Source organism: Pongo pygmaeus, chromosome 21, assembly GCF_028885625.2.
Source record: "Pongo pygmaeus isolate AG05252 chromosome 21, NHGRI_mPonPyg2-v2.0_pri, whole genome shotgun sequence".
In the NCBI taxonomy this organism is placed as follows: Eukaryota; Metazoa; Chordata; class Mammalia; order Primates; family Hominidae; genus Pongo; species Pongo pygmaeus.
Window position 1 is genome coordinate 20,666,052 of NC_072394.2, and position 15,342 is coordinate 20,681,393.

General features: G+C 55.1%; 1 protein-coding gene across 7 annotated transcripts in view; it reads left to right on the top strand.

Annotated features, from left to right (window-relative positions):
* The window catches only part of ENTPD6 (ectonucleoside triphosphate diphosphohydrolase 6), a 30,693-nt gene extending 15,909 nt beyond the window's left edge, over nt 1–14,784 (top strand). For all 7 annotated transcript variants that reach the window (XM_063659424.1, XM_063659425.1, XM_063659426.1 and 4 more), the window contains 11 exons: nt 1,698–1,841; nt 3,316–3,391; nt 4,115–4,150; nt 5,090–5,178; nt 5,944–6,023; nt 6,806–6,870; nt 9,302–9,403; nt 10,910–11,050; nt 12,154–12,210; nt 13,258–13,370; nt 13,552–14,784. In XM_063659424.1, the coding sequence (XP_063515494.1) occupies nt 1,698–1,841; nt 3,316–3,391; nt 4,115–4,150; nt 5,090–5,178; nt 5,944–6,023; nt 6,806–6,870; nt 9,302–9,403; nt 10,910–11,050; nt 12,154–12,210; nt 13,258–13,370; nt 13,552–13,650 (1,002 nt within the window). In that variant the 3' untranslated portion in view covers nt 13,651–14,784. The remainder of the gene's footprint in view (nt 1–1,697; nt 1,842–3,315; nt 3,392–4,114; nt 4,151–5,089; nt 5,179–5,943; nt 6,024–6,805; nt 6,871–9,301; nt 9,404–10,909; nt 11,051–12,153; nt 12,211–13,257; nt 13,371–13,551) is intronic.
* The last annotated feature ends 558 nt before the right edge of the window (nt 14,785–15,342 follow it).

Here is a 15,342-nt window from a genome sequence, read left to right on the forward strand (position 1 = left end):
CCTTTGACTTTGCTGCTGAGCGGGATAATTGGAGAGCGTTTATGTCGGCATGTGCAGAGCCTCCTTAGTTTTTTTGGCTGAATGTTATTGCATGGATGCTGCACACTTACCTCATGGAACCAGTCCCCTTCTGAAGGACATTTAGATAATGTCCAATCTTTCTCTCCTGACAGTAGAAAAAGGCTGCACCTGACACATACTTCATTACCCACACATGCAAGGGGCATCGCTCAGATGAATTCTCTATTTTTTTTCCCTGAGATGAGGTCTCTCTCTGTCACCCAGGCTGGAGTGCAGTGGCACAATCACAGCTTACTGCAACCCTGCCTCCTGGGCTCAAATGATCCTGCCACCTCAGCCTCCCAAGTAACCGGGACCATAGGTGCACACTGCAATGCCCGGCTCATGTTTAAATGTTTTGTAGAGATGGACATCTTGCTGTGTTGCCCAGGGTGGTCTTGACCTCCTGGGCTCAAGTAATCCTGCCACCTCAGCCTCCCAAGATGAATTATTGGAGTGGGATTTCTGGATAGGAGGAACGTGTTTTTCCCTTGGACAGATGCGACCCACGTGTCCCCACAGAATTGCACCTGTCTACAACACCCGGCCACATTCCCAGGCCTTCACTTTCATGCACACACTGACATAGGGCCTTATCCAGCCTTGGATTCTGGATCCAGCACTCTGCCAGGTGAAGTGGCTCCTCGATGTGGGTATCATGGGGTTTAGTGCCAGGAGGGACCCCAGAATTGCCTAGTGCCACACCTTTGCAATGTCCAGCGGAGCTGAGGCTCACCTGAGATCGCCCGTGAGGATTGGCACAGGTCTGGATGTGGGCTTGGGTCACCAGGCTGCAGTAGAACAGCAGGCTTATTCTCCTGACCTGTCCTCCCCCTGCCATGTTTCACCTGGTCCCTGTGTTCCCACACATCTGCCAGTACCACTTGCATCACTGTTTCCTGCAGATTTTGAAAATCAGAAAAAAAATATTTATAAAAGCAAGGGCCAGGGATGGTGGCTGACATCTCTGATCGTAGCAATTTGGGAGGCTGAGGCAGGAAATGGCTTGAGGCCAGGAGTTCAAGACCAACATGGGTAACACAGAGACAGTGTCTCTATAAGAAGTTTTTTGTTGTTGTTGTTTTTGTTTTGTTTTGTTTGAGATGGAGTCTCACTCTGTCACCCAGGCTGGAGTGCAGTGGTGCCATCTCAGCTCACTGCAAGCTCCACCTCCTGGGTTCATGCCATTCTCCTGCCTCAGCCTCCTGAGTAGGTGGGACTATAGGCGCCCACCACCATACCCGGCTAATTTTTTGTATTTTTAGTAGAAACGGGGTTTCACCCTGTTAGCCAAGATGGTCTTGATCTCCTGACCTTGTGATCCGCCCGCCTTGGCCTCCCAAAGTGCTGGGATTACAGGCGTGAGCCACCATGCCTGGCCAGAAGTTTTTAAAAATTAGTCGGGCATGGTGGCTCACGCCCTTGTCCCAGCTACTTGGGAGGCTGAGGAAGGAGGATCACTTGAGCCCAGGAATTCAAGGCTGCAAATGAGCTGTGATCAAGCCACTTCACTCTAGCCTGGGCAACACAGTGAGACTGTCTCCAGAAACCAAAAAAACCCAAAAGGGTGGAAGCAGCACGTGTGACCCTGTGTGCTGCATTTGACAGACCCTGCTTTGCTCTTACCACGTTCACAGAGCGCTCAGGGAATCCAAGAACTACTGGATGTTGCTAAACAGGACATTCCGTTCGACTTCTGGAAGGCCACCCCTCTGGTCCTCAAGGCCACAGCTGGCTTACGCCTGTTACCTGGAGAAAAGGCCCAGAAGTTACTGCAGAAGGTGAGCCTGGCCATTCCCCATTGCCATTAGCCAGCCCTCAGGGGCACCTGATGACTGAAAACACCTGCTGTCTCACCAGTGCCGCACCATCAGGCAGGACACAGATGCTTCTGAAGAAAAGTTTGCAGCATCACTTTTAGGTGGAGGGATGGTGGGCAGATGATGCTTTGTTCCTTGTGACATTTAAGGTTATTCGTGTTTTCTAGAGTGAATCCATGTTTTATAATAAGGAAAGCAACTTGATTTTAGAAGTGTACTGTGGGCCAGGCACGGTGGCTCATGCCTGTACTCCCAGTAATCTGGGAGGCCAAGGTGGGCGAATCATTTGAGCCCAGGAGTTCAAGGCCAGCCTGGCCAACATAGCGAGACCCCATCTCTACCAAAAACACAAAAATTAGCTGGGCATTGTGGTGCATGCCTGTCATCCCAGTTACTTAGGAAGCTGAGGTGGGAAAATCAATTGAGCCCAGGAGGTCAAAGCTGCACTGAGCTATGATTATGCCACTGAACTCTAGCCTGGGCAGCAGAACAAGACCTTGTCTCAAAAAAATAAATAAAAATAAATAAAAGTGCATGGTGCCTTCAAGGGACTTGATCCTGGTCAGAAGTTCGTGTGTGCTGAGCCCCGGTGCTGCAGCTGTAGCCTGCTTGTTCCCCATGTCAGCTGCTCATCCTGCTCCTGGTCCGATGTTCAGACGTGACTGTCGAAGCGACCCTGTGGCCTCTCCCAGTCCCGGCACGTCAGGGCCAGTGTGTCCCCAGCTGCCCAGCTTTCCGCAGTGGGTCCTCCTCACCCTCCGTGCTGCCTCCACCCGTTTACCTGCAGGAGGAGGGCACAGGGCACGCCTGTCAGGGTCCGTCACAGGGTTGGATTGTGCACACGTGCAGGTGGGGTGTGCAGAGGTGCTGAAGCTTCTGTGGGTAGATCTTGCTGAAACGTGGGCAAGGAAATACCCCCCGAGGCCAGGGCCCTGGTGAAGGTGGCCGTCTGCCTTGGGGGGCTTCCGGCTCCTTTATCTCACATCCCAAAGCAGGGCAATGTTTGGAGCCCAGCAGGCCCAGTGTGCCCCAGCTTCCCCAGGTCTATGCAGCCCCCAGAGCCCTTCTAAGCCCCAGCGGGCTTAGGACAGGGTCTCCAGGGCAGCATGGGCCTCAGCGAGCCCTAGCGGTGGATTAACTTGAAATGGATTAGAGAGGCCTGAACACACTCACAGAACATGGCAGGTGCCCCTGGGGTTTTGTTACTGCCTGCCAATAGCATGATGCAAAACCCTTAACCATAAATTCTAAAGGATGAAGAAAGCCGGTCTGAGTGCAGTGGTATTTACAACTAATTGATCACAACCAGTTACAGATTTTTTTGTTCTTCTCCACCCACACTGCTTCACTTGACTGACTAGCTAGCTAGCTAAATAAATAAATATATTCATTCATTCATTCTAAAGGATGAAGTAATGTCTCTCTTTACATTTAGGTGAAAGAAGTATTTAAAGCATCGCCTTTCCTTGTAGGGGATGACTGTGTTTCCATCATGAACGGAACAGATGAAGGTAAATGGCTGGAAGCACCTCTGTACAGTGGGGCTGTGCAGTGAGGTGGGCGGGAGCAATCCTGCTGCTTCTAACCATCCCCCACCCTGCCCCGCCCCATGTGGGAGCCTCCTCCCCCGTCAGGTTCTCAAGTAAAGAATCATGGCTGTTACAGCCCCGTTGTGATTCACAGTTGACATGTCACAAAAGAGTCAGTGTCAGAGACAGATTATCATCTTGACCAACCCCAAACCTGGCATGAATGAAGCTTCTAAAAACATTGTGTTTTTAGTTTTAAGAACATTTGGAGAGAATCTCCAGTTGCCACCACATTTAGAATGTTGTTGTGTTGTTAATTCTAAGAGACATTTAAGGTTCCTCACTAGCTCCTGATAGGTCTTCAATATGACCTTGAGAGTGAGTGTGTATGGAGGAGGAAGGGGAGCACTGGGTTCTTTTTCTGCTTCTTCCAAAAAGAGGAGGCCAGTAATAACCGGAGGAGAGACGCAGCATTTGGTGAAGTGCTTTAGGATTCAGCGTGCTATGTCCCAGGACAGCCGGCCATAAGCTGCTGGATTCATTTATGAGAAATGCACCTCTCTGCCGATGATCCGAAGGCTGAGTGCAGTGCAGAAGTGATCCCATTATGCTCCCCAGATCTGCAAATAGTCATTTAACGGTCCTGTGTGTTATGCTGTCAGCATCTCAAGTGATTAAAATAATGCCTGTGACACTCTCTTGCAGGCGTTTCGGCGTGGATCACCATCAACTTCCTGACAGGTGTGTGCACACTGCATCACAGAGGCTAGCCGATCACAGATGCCTGCAGAGGGCTCAGCTGGGCCTTTCGAGAGCAGGAGCCTCATTTCTGCTCTTTAAGATAACCCCTCAGGGTTTGACAGTGTTGCTGACTGACCACAGGGTGTTGGGGATGGGTGGGGTCACCCACCTGACTCACAGGTGTAGATGCTAGGAGTGGGGTGTTTCTCTGCAGGTCTGGGGCATTTTTCTCCCAGCACAGCCCCTGCCCTGTCCCCTGCAGAACATCCACCAGGACCCCCATCCTCTCATTTCTAAGAGAAGTAACGAATCAAACCAGTCATATCTTCCAATATTGAATGTGATGTGAATGCTATTCACCTTCTAATTGGATTCCTCTGCTGTAGGTGGAACAGGGAACAGAAACATCTGTTTTTAGAAACAAGTGACAAGGAGTCATTTTTCTTAGTGCACGTGGATTTTTGTCCCTTTGCTGGAATTATGGGAAAGAGCAGTGTTTCTGTTGTACGGACAAAAAGGAAAGAAGTTTCCTGTCAGGTTTGCCCATTTGCCACTTTGGGGGATAGAAATGTTAAGAGGTGGGTTGGGAGCCTCCGCCTGAGATGCTCTGGGGAGTGGAGATGGGCTGATCAGAGCAGGGCCCAGCTCTTCCTGGGAGCTAAGCCAGCGGCCTCCCTCCCAGCTGATACAGCAGTTTCAGTATCTCCCCTGAAGGTTCGTGCTGTCCTGTCAGGATCCAAATTAAACCACAGCTGGTGGAGCCATTACTCTTGTCCCTTGGATATATAATGTACCCTTAAATGGAGATTTGTCAATAGCTGAGCTACTTCTCTGTCTTGTTTTTCTTTCCCCTGAGGGCCTGGCTTTCACCCTGGCTTTTCTGCGGTTCTCGCGATCTTACTAACGCCCCCTGTGCTGTTTTTGCTTGCTGTGCTCCAGGCAGCTTGAAAACTCCAGGAGGGAGCAGCGTGGGCATGCTGGACTTGGGCGGAGGATCCACTCAGATCGCCTTCCTGCCACGCGTGGAGGTAACAAGCCCTGCCGACCACAGCGCTCTTCCCACCCCGAGGCCACCCCCCCATGGGGGTGCAGGGTGGGGCCTGCCGAGGTGCTGCGGAGTGGGGTGAGGGGTGGGGTTAGCCAGGCCTCTGGATCCCTGCGGTCATTTCCTCTTCTGAGAGCTGGACTCACTCACAGATGATGCTTCTGGCTTGGAGCTTTAATTCCACCAGGAAAAAAGCCAAAAACAGAAATTTGGTCTTTAGAGGGGTGATAAATTAGAGAATAACTGGAAACGTTTGGGCCAGAGGATATGAAGTGCTACCTCCCTCCCCTTCAGGGTTCCGAAAGGAACAAGAGCAGAAAGATTTCGTCCAGTTCATAGGTTGGGAGGGAGCTTCCAGCCTTTTCAAGATAAATATCCTAAAGGAGATGAAAACACTTCCCATTGAGGCATCTGCTGCTTTAAAAACAGTTCCCTCCTCACCCACTCATCCTCCTGTTATGGGTAGTTTTCCATGGAAGGGTGGGCTTGTAGGTACTGATATGATCGTCGCCGTGTCTGGGCCGTGTTTGTCAGCATGGGAGAGGTTGCCTGTGGGAAGGAAGCACCGTTCTTCACTGGGATATTGGCTCCTTATTGCCTGCTCCTGTCTCGTAGCCAGCGGCCTAGTGAACAGCTCATTTAATTGGCTGCACCTGACCATCCCCTTTCTTTCAAATGAATTCAGTGGGTGGAGGAGAATTTTCTAGAAAGACCAGCAGGAAGCATAGTTACCCTCGTTCTTCTCCAGGGCACCCTGCAGGGCTCCCCACCCGGCTACCTGACGGCACTGCGGATGTTTAACAGGACCTACAAGCTCTATTCCTACAGGTCTGCTTTCGGGAACGGGCATAGGGAGGCGCCATGGGGTGGGTATGCAGCTCCCGGGGCCTCGCATGGCCCTCTTGAGGTCATGTATGGCAGATCTGGGAATCCCTGTGCTGGGAATCCACCCAGACCTCTCTCTCCTCCTCCTCCTGCCGCCTCTGTCCTCCTCCTTCATCCTTTAATGTGTCTACAGTATACGCACATTAACCCAGACCTCTCTCTCCTCCTCCCGCCTCCTCTGTCCTCTTCTTTCATCCTTTAATGTGTCTACAGTATACGCACATTAACCCAGACCTCTCTCTCCTCCTCCCGCCTCCTCTGTCCTCTTCCTTCATCCTTTAATGTGTCTACAGTATACCCACATTTCTCCTTGTGCACATTCCTCCATGTGTGCTTATTCTGCTCTACTTTGGAGAAGGTTTGAGAAGTGGGAGGAACCATGGGCCACACAGGAGTGTTCCGGGCCACCGATTGCCACGTGCAGGCTTCAGTCGATTCTTGTTATAAAGCAGGAGCATCCCAGACTGGTGTCGAGTTGGTCCCACTCACCACAGTGTCTGCAGCTCTTGGATGAGCTCCTCCCGTATGATAGGCCCTCATGTGTTGAATTAATTAGCTAAGTTTCCTCAACTCTACAGAAAGAGGCTTTTAGAAGGAGCAGAGAAGCTCACTAACTGCCTTGCTGCAAGCTCCCCCTTCCCCACTCGGGCTGGGTCTCAGAGGTGAGCCTGCCATGCCCTGTACCTGCCATGGCAGCCGCCCTCACTGAGGTGTCGTTCCCACAGCTACCTTGGGCTCGGGCTGATGTCGGCACGCCTGGCGATCCTGGGCGGCGTGGAGGGGCAGCCTGGTGAGTGGACGTGTTGCCCCGGGCCCGCTCTCACAGCCTCTGCCCTCCATTCTCAGTGGGAACGAAGAGCCCCTTGGGAGGGCAGCAGCTTGTCCCTGCGGGAGAGGTCCCTCCACCCCTCCCACCCCACTGCTGTCCCGCTGCATGCTGGGCACCCAGCCAGGCCAGGGCACGCGAGTGGAGGGGTGTGCTGCAGATCTTGTTGGTGGCACCCTGATGGGGCAGGAACCCAGGGTGGTGTTGTACCTGTCCACCTTCCAAGGTATTTCTTTCTTTATTTTGAGACGGTGTCTCACTCGCTCTGTCACCCAGGCTGGAGTGCAGTAGCATGATCCCAGCTCACTGCAGCCTCTGCCTCCGGGGTTCCAGCAATTTTCATGCCTTCGCCTCCCCAGTAGCTGGGACTACAGATGTGTACCACCACGCCCAGCTAATTTTTGTATTTTTAGTAGAGATGGGGTTTCACCATGTTGGCCAGGATGGTCTCGAAATCCTGCTTTCAAATGATTGCCTGCCTTGGCCTTCCATAGTGCTGGGATTACAGGCGTGAGCCACGACACTGAGCCCCAAGTTACTTTTTAAAAGATGCTGATGAAATCCCTTCTGAAGCACTGAGCTGAAACTGAGGGAACCAGGGAACTGCACACTCATCCCCTACGTTGGGAGCTGGCTTTAGGGATGTGAAGACAGGACCTTGTACAGACAGCACAGGAGGGCCGTGGTGGGTGCTGGGCTCTTGCCGTCAGGGAAAGGTTTTCTCTCTCGCTCATGATTCCAGCCTTGCAAGAACATCCCTCCTCCCTTGCTCAGCGAAGGGTCACGAAATGTGGGCTTGGTCCTTCCTGAGACATGGAGTTGACCTGGGGACGCAGCCTGAATCAGGGCCAGGGCCTCTGCTCCTTATAATGGGCATCACAGCAGGCATGGACTCTTAGGAGATCTCAGGATTGCCATGGTCTGCTTCAGGGGCGGGAGCACGGCCCTGAGGCTGGTGGTGCCTCTCTTCCCTGATGGAACTGGCCGGGCCACAGAGGCCTTCCCAAGGCCTTAGTGTCTGATGCGTGTATGAGGCGCTCACCAGCACCCACGTGTGCTCCAGCCAAATGCCCTTACCTCAGCCCCCAGTGCCCCATTGGCCCAGCACCCCTGCCCACCTCTTCCAAGGGCCTGCTATCTGACAGGGTAGGATGTTCAACCGGAATTTTCATTCTCCCGTGCACGCCCTACTTCAATTTTTTCTTTCAAATCCTGGTGTTTATCTTCATAATGGGATTTCTTTTGTTGCAAACAAAAACCATGTCGATGTCTCAGAAACACCTGCAGCCCTTATTCTGGGGCCAAAAAACACCTATTATTTAGCCAATGAGAAAAGGCAGGTACCTCTTTGCCCCTTGTGGTTCCCAGGGAGTCGTGGCTCAGACCTGAGTCCTCTCACACCCAGCAGAGCAGCAAGAAGGTCTCATGGTCTCCTCGTCAGGCTGTACAAAGTGCCTGTTTTGGACATTTCGGGGCGGTGAGGACCCAGGAGAATGAGTCTCTGTTTTGTTACCGGTTATTGCATAACAGACCCCCCCAAGTAGAGTGAAAGAACAGCAAACAGCAGTCACGGCTGGAATCTCACGGCAGACCGCACAGGCTCATCTGGGCAGCACCTCCACTGGGGTCCTGGGGATCCATGCACGTGCCTGTGGCTGTGCACAGACCCCCCCGCTGGGGTCCTGGGGTTCTGTGCACGTGCCTGTTGCTGGGCAGCTGTCTAGACCTGGGCGCTCTTCCACATGGCCTCGCCCCAGCAGAGCAGCCTGGGATGCTTTTGTGGTGGCTTCAAAAAAGGAAGGCTACCCTGAGGCCACCATTTCCTGCCCATTCCATCAAGGAAAGCAGGTCCAGGCCAGAGTCCAGGGATGGGACCAGCACCTTTCGATGGGACAGCAGCCTGCCATCCTCGAAGGGTGATACTGGGGCCAGCCCTGGGACCAATACGCTTCCTTTGCTTGTTTTGAGCCCCCGGCTTGTGTGTATTGGAGCAGCAGATTCCATTCAAGGCATGGTGGCACCTGGTGGCACTTGTCCTGGCCCTGCCACCAACCTACCAGTTACTCACAGCCTCAGTCACCTGTAAAACTGGGTAATGATGGCTCCCCTCCTAGGAGGACTGTCGTCACACTTCACTGAACAGCCCTTGGCCCAGTGCCTGGCACCCGGCGTGCCCAGGGCCGTGAGCTGGGCATGGTCCTGATAGCGGTGTGCTTCCTGGCCAACGAGGCTTTGCTGCCGCTTCCCAGGGAGGTGTTGCCTTCCCAGTGGACCTGGAAGCCACTCAGGTTCCCCCATCCTGTGTCAAGCCAGGGCCTCTGCGACTCCTAGCTCAGCCCTAGACCATGGCGTTGATATACCTTCCTTTCTCTTTCCTTTTTCATCTCTGTTTCAGCTAAGGATGGAAAGGAGTTGGTCAGCCCTTGCTTGTCTCCCAGTTTCAAAGGAGAGTGGGAACACGCAGAAGTCACGTACAGGGTTTCAGGGCAGAAAGCAGGTACGGGGAGGGTTGCTGCTTGTTGGGTTCTGCGGGTGAGGGTGGCGGCCTCCTCTCCCCCTTGCCTTTCCCACATCCCATGGGACATTCCACAGGGGGCTCCTGACATCTCTTTGAAGAGCCTGTGCCTGCCCTGGAAGTGAAGGTGGTTTGGCTGCAAGGGCCTGTGTCTGTGCTGAGAGCCAGCTCCTTCCCTCTGCCTCTGTTCAACATTCCCCTGACTATCACCAGAAGCTTCCTCCTGAGGGCTCATTTCCTAACAGGCCTGCAGGGAGGAAGGACTGGACCAGCTTGGGGCTGAGATGCAGGGCTGGGGCTGGGAGCCCAGGCACTCTGTGTTGTGCCGGGCAGGAATAGAGGGAGGGTCTGCTTCCACCCATCCTGCTCGAGGCCATGGAGCCCGCTGGCCCTGGGCAGGCTCTGGTGCTCTGCGCCCTTGCAGTTTCTTCTGAGAGAAATGTTCAAACGCCACTCCCAGACTGGGCACTCGGCATGAGGGGTGCGTGCCTTCAGGAACCGTTCAGATCCTTCCAACTCAGTCACCCACTGGTGCATGTACCGGGGGGCCGCATCAGGCACAGCAGGACTGCACAGCTGTGTCCCACAGGCGGAGCCAGACAGTGAAGCTCATCGGAAAAGCCTTCCAAGGGAAATAACACGAGGCGGGGGTCTGAGAGGGCAATTGCAGCTGTAACTAGGACAGCCAAGGACGGCCTCGTGGGGTAACATGGGATCTAAGACAGGAGGAGGTTTCAAGAAACTGCGCAGATCTGAAGCAGCAGCACCCCAGGCCGCACAAGCAGCACACACCGGGGCCCTCTGGCAGCTGCTGTGTTTAATGAATGAGGAGGAGGTGGTGTGGCTTGGTGAGGGACACCAGGAGGAAATGAGATCGAAGGGTCGGAGCGTGGATCTGTGGACCATGGGAACCCTGGAAGCACTCGGAAGGATGGGGCCTGGTGGAGCAGGACTGGGAAAGCTGGGAAGCCGGGTCGAGGTGTGGGGCATAGAGGCACCCTCAGACGTCCACACGGTCCATTGGCCTCCGGGGTCCTCTGTTCCTGCTCTCCCTCAAGCCATGGGAGCTTGGCAAGTGAGCTGGGCCTCCACTTCCTTATCTATGACATAGGGAGGGTGCAGGCCCCCCTGAGGAGGTGGGACTTGGGGCTGGCGGAGGGGGAATGTAGGGCAGATGGTTCCAACAGGCCAGAGGCCGGCTGGTGTCAGGCATCAGCAGCCTCCTCCTCAGAGTCCAGGTCTGCTGCTGCCTTTGTGCCCACGGTCTTCACGCCCTGCGCGGGGACCAACAATGCCCTGGCTCCTGAGGGCTGCTTTTGACCTGTGCGGGGAGCAGCCCCAACTTGGGATGGGGTCTTAGGGGCTTCTGGACCTGCCTTTTCCTGACAATTCAGGTCAGAGTCTCAAGTCCCCTGGGAGGGGCCCCAAGCAGCTGTGAGGCCTGGGTGCTCAGAGCCCACTGACCGCTAGCCTTGTGCTTGTCCCCAGCGGCAAGCCTGCACGAGCTGTGTGCTGCCAGAGTGTCAGAGGTCCTTCAAAACAGAGTACACAGGACGGAGGAAGTGAAGCATGTGGACTTCTATGCTTTCTCCTACTATTACGACCTTGCAGCTGGTGTGGGACTCATAGGTAAGGGGCCCCGGATGGGCTGAGCAGGAAGGTCAGGGCGGTGGGGGGGCGGGGGTGGAGGGCGTGTGCTCCCTGAGGCTGGTGGCAGGCAAGCAACCCTGTTGTCACATCCCTGCAGGAGGCCAGAAGCAGATTTGAGAAGGCGTCTCATCCTAAGGAAAAGATCAGTTCTTTGAGCCCTTCAGTAAAACCTCGTGGCTGGTGACTTGCTGTTGATTCTAGTTCCTGCTGGAAGGCAGGTCCTGCCCTGCACTGGCCCACGTTGTCTCAGACTCAGCCGCTCTGCCCTACCCTGCAGCCCTGGCTACAGGCCTCCTGTGACCTGCGGGTGGCTGCCCTGTCCCCGTGGGAGGGATCAGCTCACTGAATGTGGAGTCTCTCTGACTCACCCTGCACAGCCCAGGAAGCCAGATTAGGGCGGAAAAGGGTATTCAGTTTGCTGAGGCTAGTGGTGGTCAGGCTGTGTGGGAACTCTGGAGGGGGTTGCAGAGTCACTATCATGGTGAGAACATCAGAATGTATGGCCTGTGGTAAGGATAAGAACACTACTGTTTTAAATAGGCTGACACGGTGCCGGCTCTCCGGGCCCTGCGGCCTCCGGCGGGTCTCTGTGCTGACAAAGCTGCCGCTGACTGGGCCTGGGTGGAAGGGGGTGGTCAAGGCGGAAGGCCACCAATAAACCACCCCTCACTTTAGTTTTCAAGAACTTTTTTTTTTTTTTACATTTGGGAAACTGATACCAGAATACTGTTGCTGAGCTCAGTGCTATGGCTTCAGGAAACATTTCAATTTCTCTACTTTTATTTTTCTTAACTTAAAATTTTACTCAATTTGGGGTCCTGGGTTCCTGGTGAGCTTTCGCGGGGGACATTGCAGGGTTGGGTTGTGGGGTGACCCTCTCAGCCTCCAAGCCCACCCCACGCCACATCACCCAGAAGCCGCCCTCAGAGCATGTGAGTGCCGCCTACAGCTGGAGGGCCTGCCTCAGAAGCCAGTTAGTGCCTTGGGGCTCTTGGGCTGGCACTCCCCGTGCCAGCCTCACATCTCAGTGGCATCACCAACCTCACGGTGCTCCTGCAGACTGGGTGTTGTGTCTCCCACAGATGCGGAGAAGGGAGGCAGCCTGGTGGTGGGGGACTTCGAGATCGCAGCCAAGTACGGTGAGTGATGCTGTGGGGGCCATCTCAGCAGGGGTAGGCGCCCCGTGATGCTCGTGACGCAGGCGCTGGCCCTGACTCTCCTGGGTGTAGCCCCTCCTAAACAATGGCCACAGGCAGGGGCCTCGGCCCCAGCTAAGAAAGGACCACCGTCCTCATCCCACCCTCATGGAGTCATGAGGAACTGGGTCCCTCGATTCCACTTCCTCTGATGCCATTTTACTGCTACTAGGGTAACCCCAAGAGTGATTTCCCTTGGGATGTCCCAGTAAGTTCATGATTGTCACACAACCCTTAAGAAGCCGAGGCCCTACAGAGTGGAGCCTGGGATGTGGGGTGGAGGGCTGTCCCCAGGGTTGCAGATGACTAGCCCAGCAGACCCTGTGCCACACACTATGCCTTTCCACTGTCTCCTTCACGCCTGGCTCAGCAGCTAAGCCTTGGTGAACATCTCCTGCTCTTGGTTGCCCTTCCCAACGTGTGGATCCAAAGAGCTCAACTTTGTACATCTTTCCAGAAAAAGTACTACCCTTCCCCTCCCCCAAAAGTGGCTTTTTTAAAGCTTTTGTGTCATTTTCCCATTTGTGCCCATGGACACTGGGTATCCACAACTACAGCAGGAAAAGGCTTTGAGCAGAATCCCAGGACAGCTCTTGGTGGATTTGTCCTTCCTCAAGAGCAGGAGTGGATTGTTCTGAGCTGGCTTTGGTGTTTTCTTTCCCCAGAAAGCTTAGGTTTTATGCAGCTTGACACCTGGGAGAGGTGTCCAGGGTCTTAGATGTAGAAATGTGGCTTGGGAGACATTGGCCCATGACCCTAACACCAGGCGTGCAAATCCCCTTGGAGCCCAGACCCAGTGGCAGCCGGGGTTGCTGCCCACCTGCCTGTGCTGTGCACTGGGTGCCTTCTGCACTCAGCTGCGGCCTTGCCTGTGAATCCAAAGTGCGGAGCCAGCGGGTGCCTGTAGTGGGTGGAACTGGGGTCTGCACTTGCCCCTCCGCCCCCGGGTGGGAGTCACCTGGAGCGTGAAGGAACATGTCTCATCCCCAGTGTGTCGGACCCTGGAGACACAGCCACAGAGCGGCCCCTTCGCGTGCATGGACCTCACCTACGTCAGCCTGCTACTCCAGGAGTTCGGCTTTCCCAGGAGCAAAGTGCTGAAGGTAAGGGTGCCCTCAGGTCACGCCCCAGCCCCTTTATGGAGTGAGGGTCCTGGAACCACTTCTCCAGTTGCTGGGGTCGTGTCCCCCTGCGCATCCCTGGCTTCCAAGGAGCCACAGCCTCCTGATGCACAAGCCTTTCCTGTTTGTGTGATGGTCCCCTCTCCCTCTCTGTCTTTTCAAGCTCACTCGGAAAATTGACAATGTTGAGACCAGCTGGGCTCTGGGGGCCATTTTTCATTACATCGACTCCCTGAACAGACAGAAGAGTCCAGCCTCATAGTGGCCGAGCCATCCCTGTCCCCGTCAGCAGTGTCTGTGTGTCTGCATAAACCCTCCTGTCCTGGACGTGACTTCATCCTGAGGAGCCACAGCACAGGCCGTGGTGGCACTTTCTGCACACTGGCTGTGGGACTTGCAGAAGGCCTGGTGCTGCCCTGGCATCATCCTCTTCCAGTCACATCTGGCCAGAGGGCTGTCTGGACCTGGGGCCTGCTCAATGCCACCTGTCTGCCTGGGCTCCAAGTGGGCAGGACCAGGACAGAACCACAGGCACACACTGAGGGGGCAGTGTGGCTCCCTGCCTGTCCCATCCCCATGCCCCGTCCGCGGGGCTGTGGCTGCTGCTGTGCGTGTCCCTGCGATGGGAGTCTTGTCTCCCAGCCTGTCAGTTTCCTCCCCAGGGCAGAGCTCCCCTTCCTGCGAGAGTCTGGGAGGCGGTGCAGGCTGTCCTGGCTGCTCTGCGGAAGCCGAGGGACAGTCATCACACTCCCAGGACAGTAGGTCTGGGCGGCACCACTGGGAACTCTGGACTTGAGTGTGTTTGCCTCTTCCTTGGGTATGAATGTGTGAGTTCACCCAGAGGCCTGCTCTCCTCACACGTTGTGTGGTTTGGGGTTAATGATGGAGGGAGACACCTCCTCATGGACGGCAGGTGCCCACCCTTCAGGGAGTCTCCCAGCATGGGCAGATGCCGGGCATGAGCTGCTGTAAACTATTTGTGGCTGTGCTGCTTGAGTGAAGTCTCTGTCGTGTGGGTGCCAAGTGCTTGTGTAGAAACTGTGTTCTGAGCCCCCTTTTCTGGACACTGACTGTGTCCTGTGAATGTATCGCTACTGTGAGCCGTTCCCGCCTAGCCAGGGCCATGTCTTAGATGCAGCTGTGCCGCGGGTCAGCTGAGCCACAGTCCCAGAACCAAGCTCTTGGTGTCTCGGGCCACAATCCGCCCACCTCGGGCTGACCCCACCTCCTCCATGGACAGTGTGAGCCCTGGGCCGTGCATCCTGCTCAGTGTGGTGTGGGTGCCGGGGCCAAGCCCATTGAGCTGCTTCAGTGAATGTACAGTGCCCAGCACGAGCTGAACCTCATGTGTTCCACTCCCAATAAAAGGTTGACAGGGGCTTCCCCTTCTCTGGGATTCCTCTGGTTGAGTGACAGTAGCATTTGCCCACCTGGCACCTGAGATCCCTGTTTACTAAACCTTAGAAAAACTGCCAAAGAGGGTGGCATATTTCCAGTCCTGTTGGGGCTGGTGAAGGGTCTGGCTGGTGGCCCTGGCCCTCCCAGCATCTGTTGAGCACAGAGCTCCTCCTGTGCCAGGCCAGCAGCCCACAGCATGGCCAGGTGAGGCCTGGGCACATAACCTTGAGTGAGCTGCAAGTCCCCACGTCATTGTGTTCAGCAAGGATCTGGTTTTGGTCTGGAAGCGTCCCAAAGGTGTCGCATGCCAGGGAAACTGCAGACCAGCCCACACCCTGAGGGCTTGTGCCTGAAGCCCCCCCCCCCCCCCCCCCCCGCCAACCAACTGTCACAGGAGGACAGGGTCTGGCCCTAGGGCCTCCCAGGGCTGCAGCGAATGCTGATGGAGCCACATGGTAGAGGCCTGCACAGAGCAGGAAAGGACAAAAGACAAAAAGAGGAACAGTTTCCTCCCTCCCACCTGGGCTGGGTCCCCGCCAGCGCCTTTACTTCCATA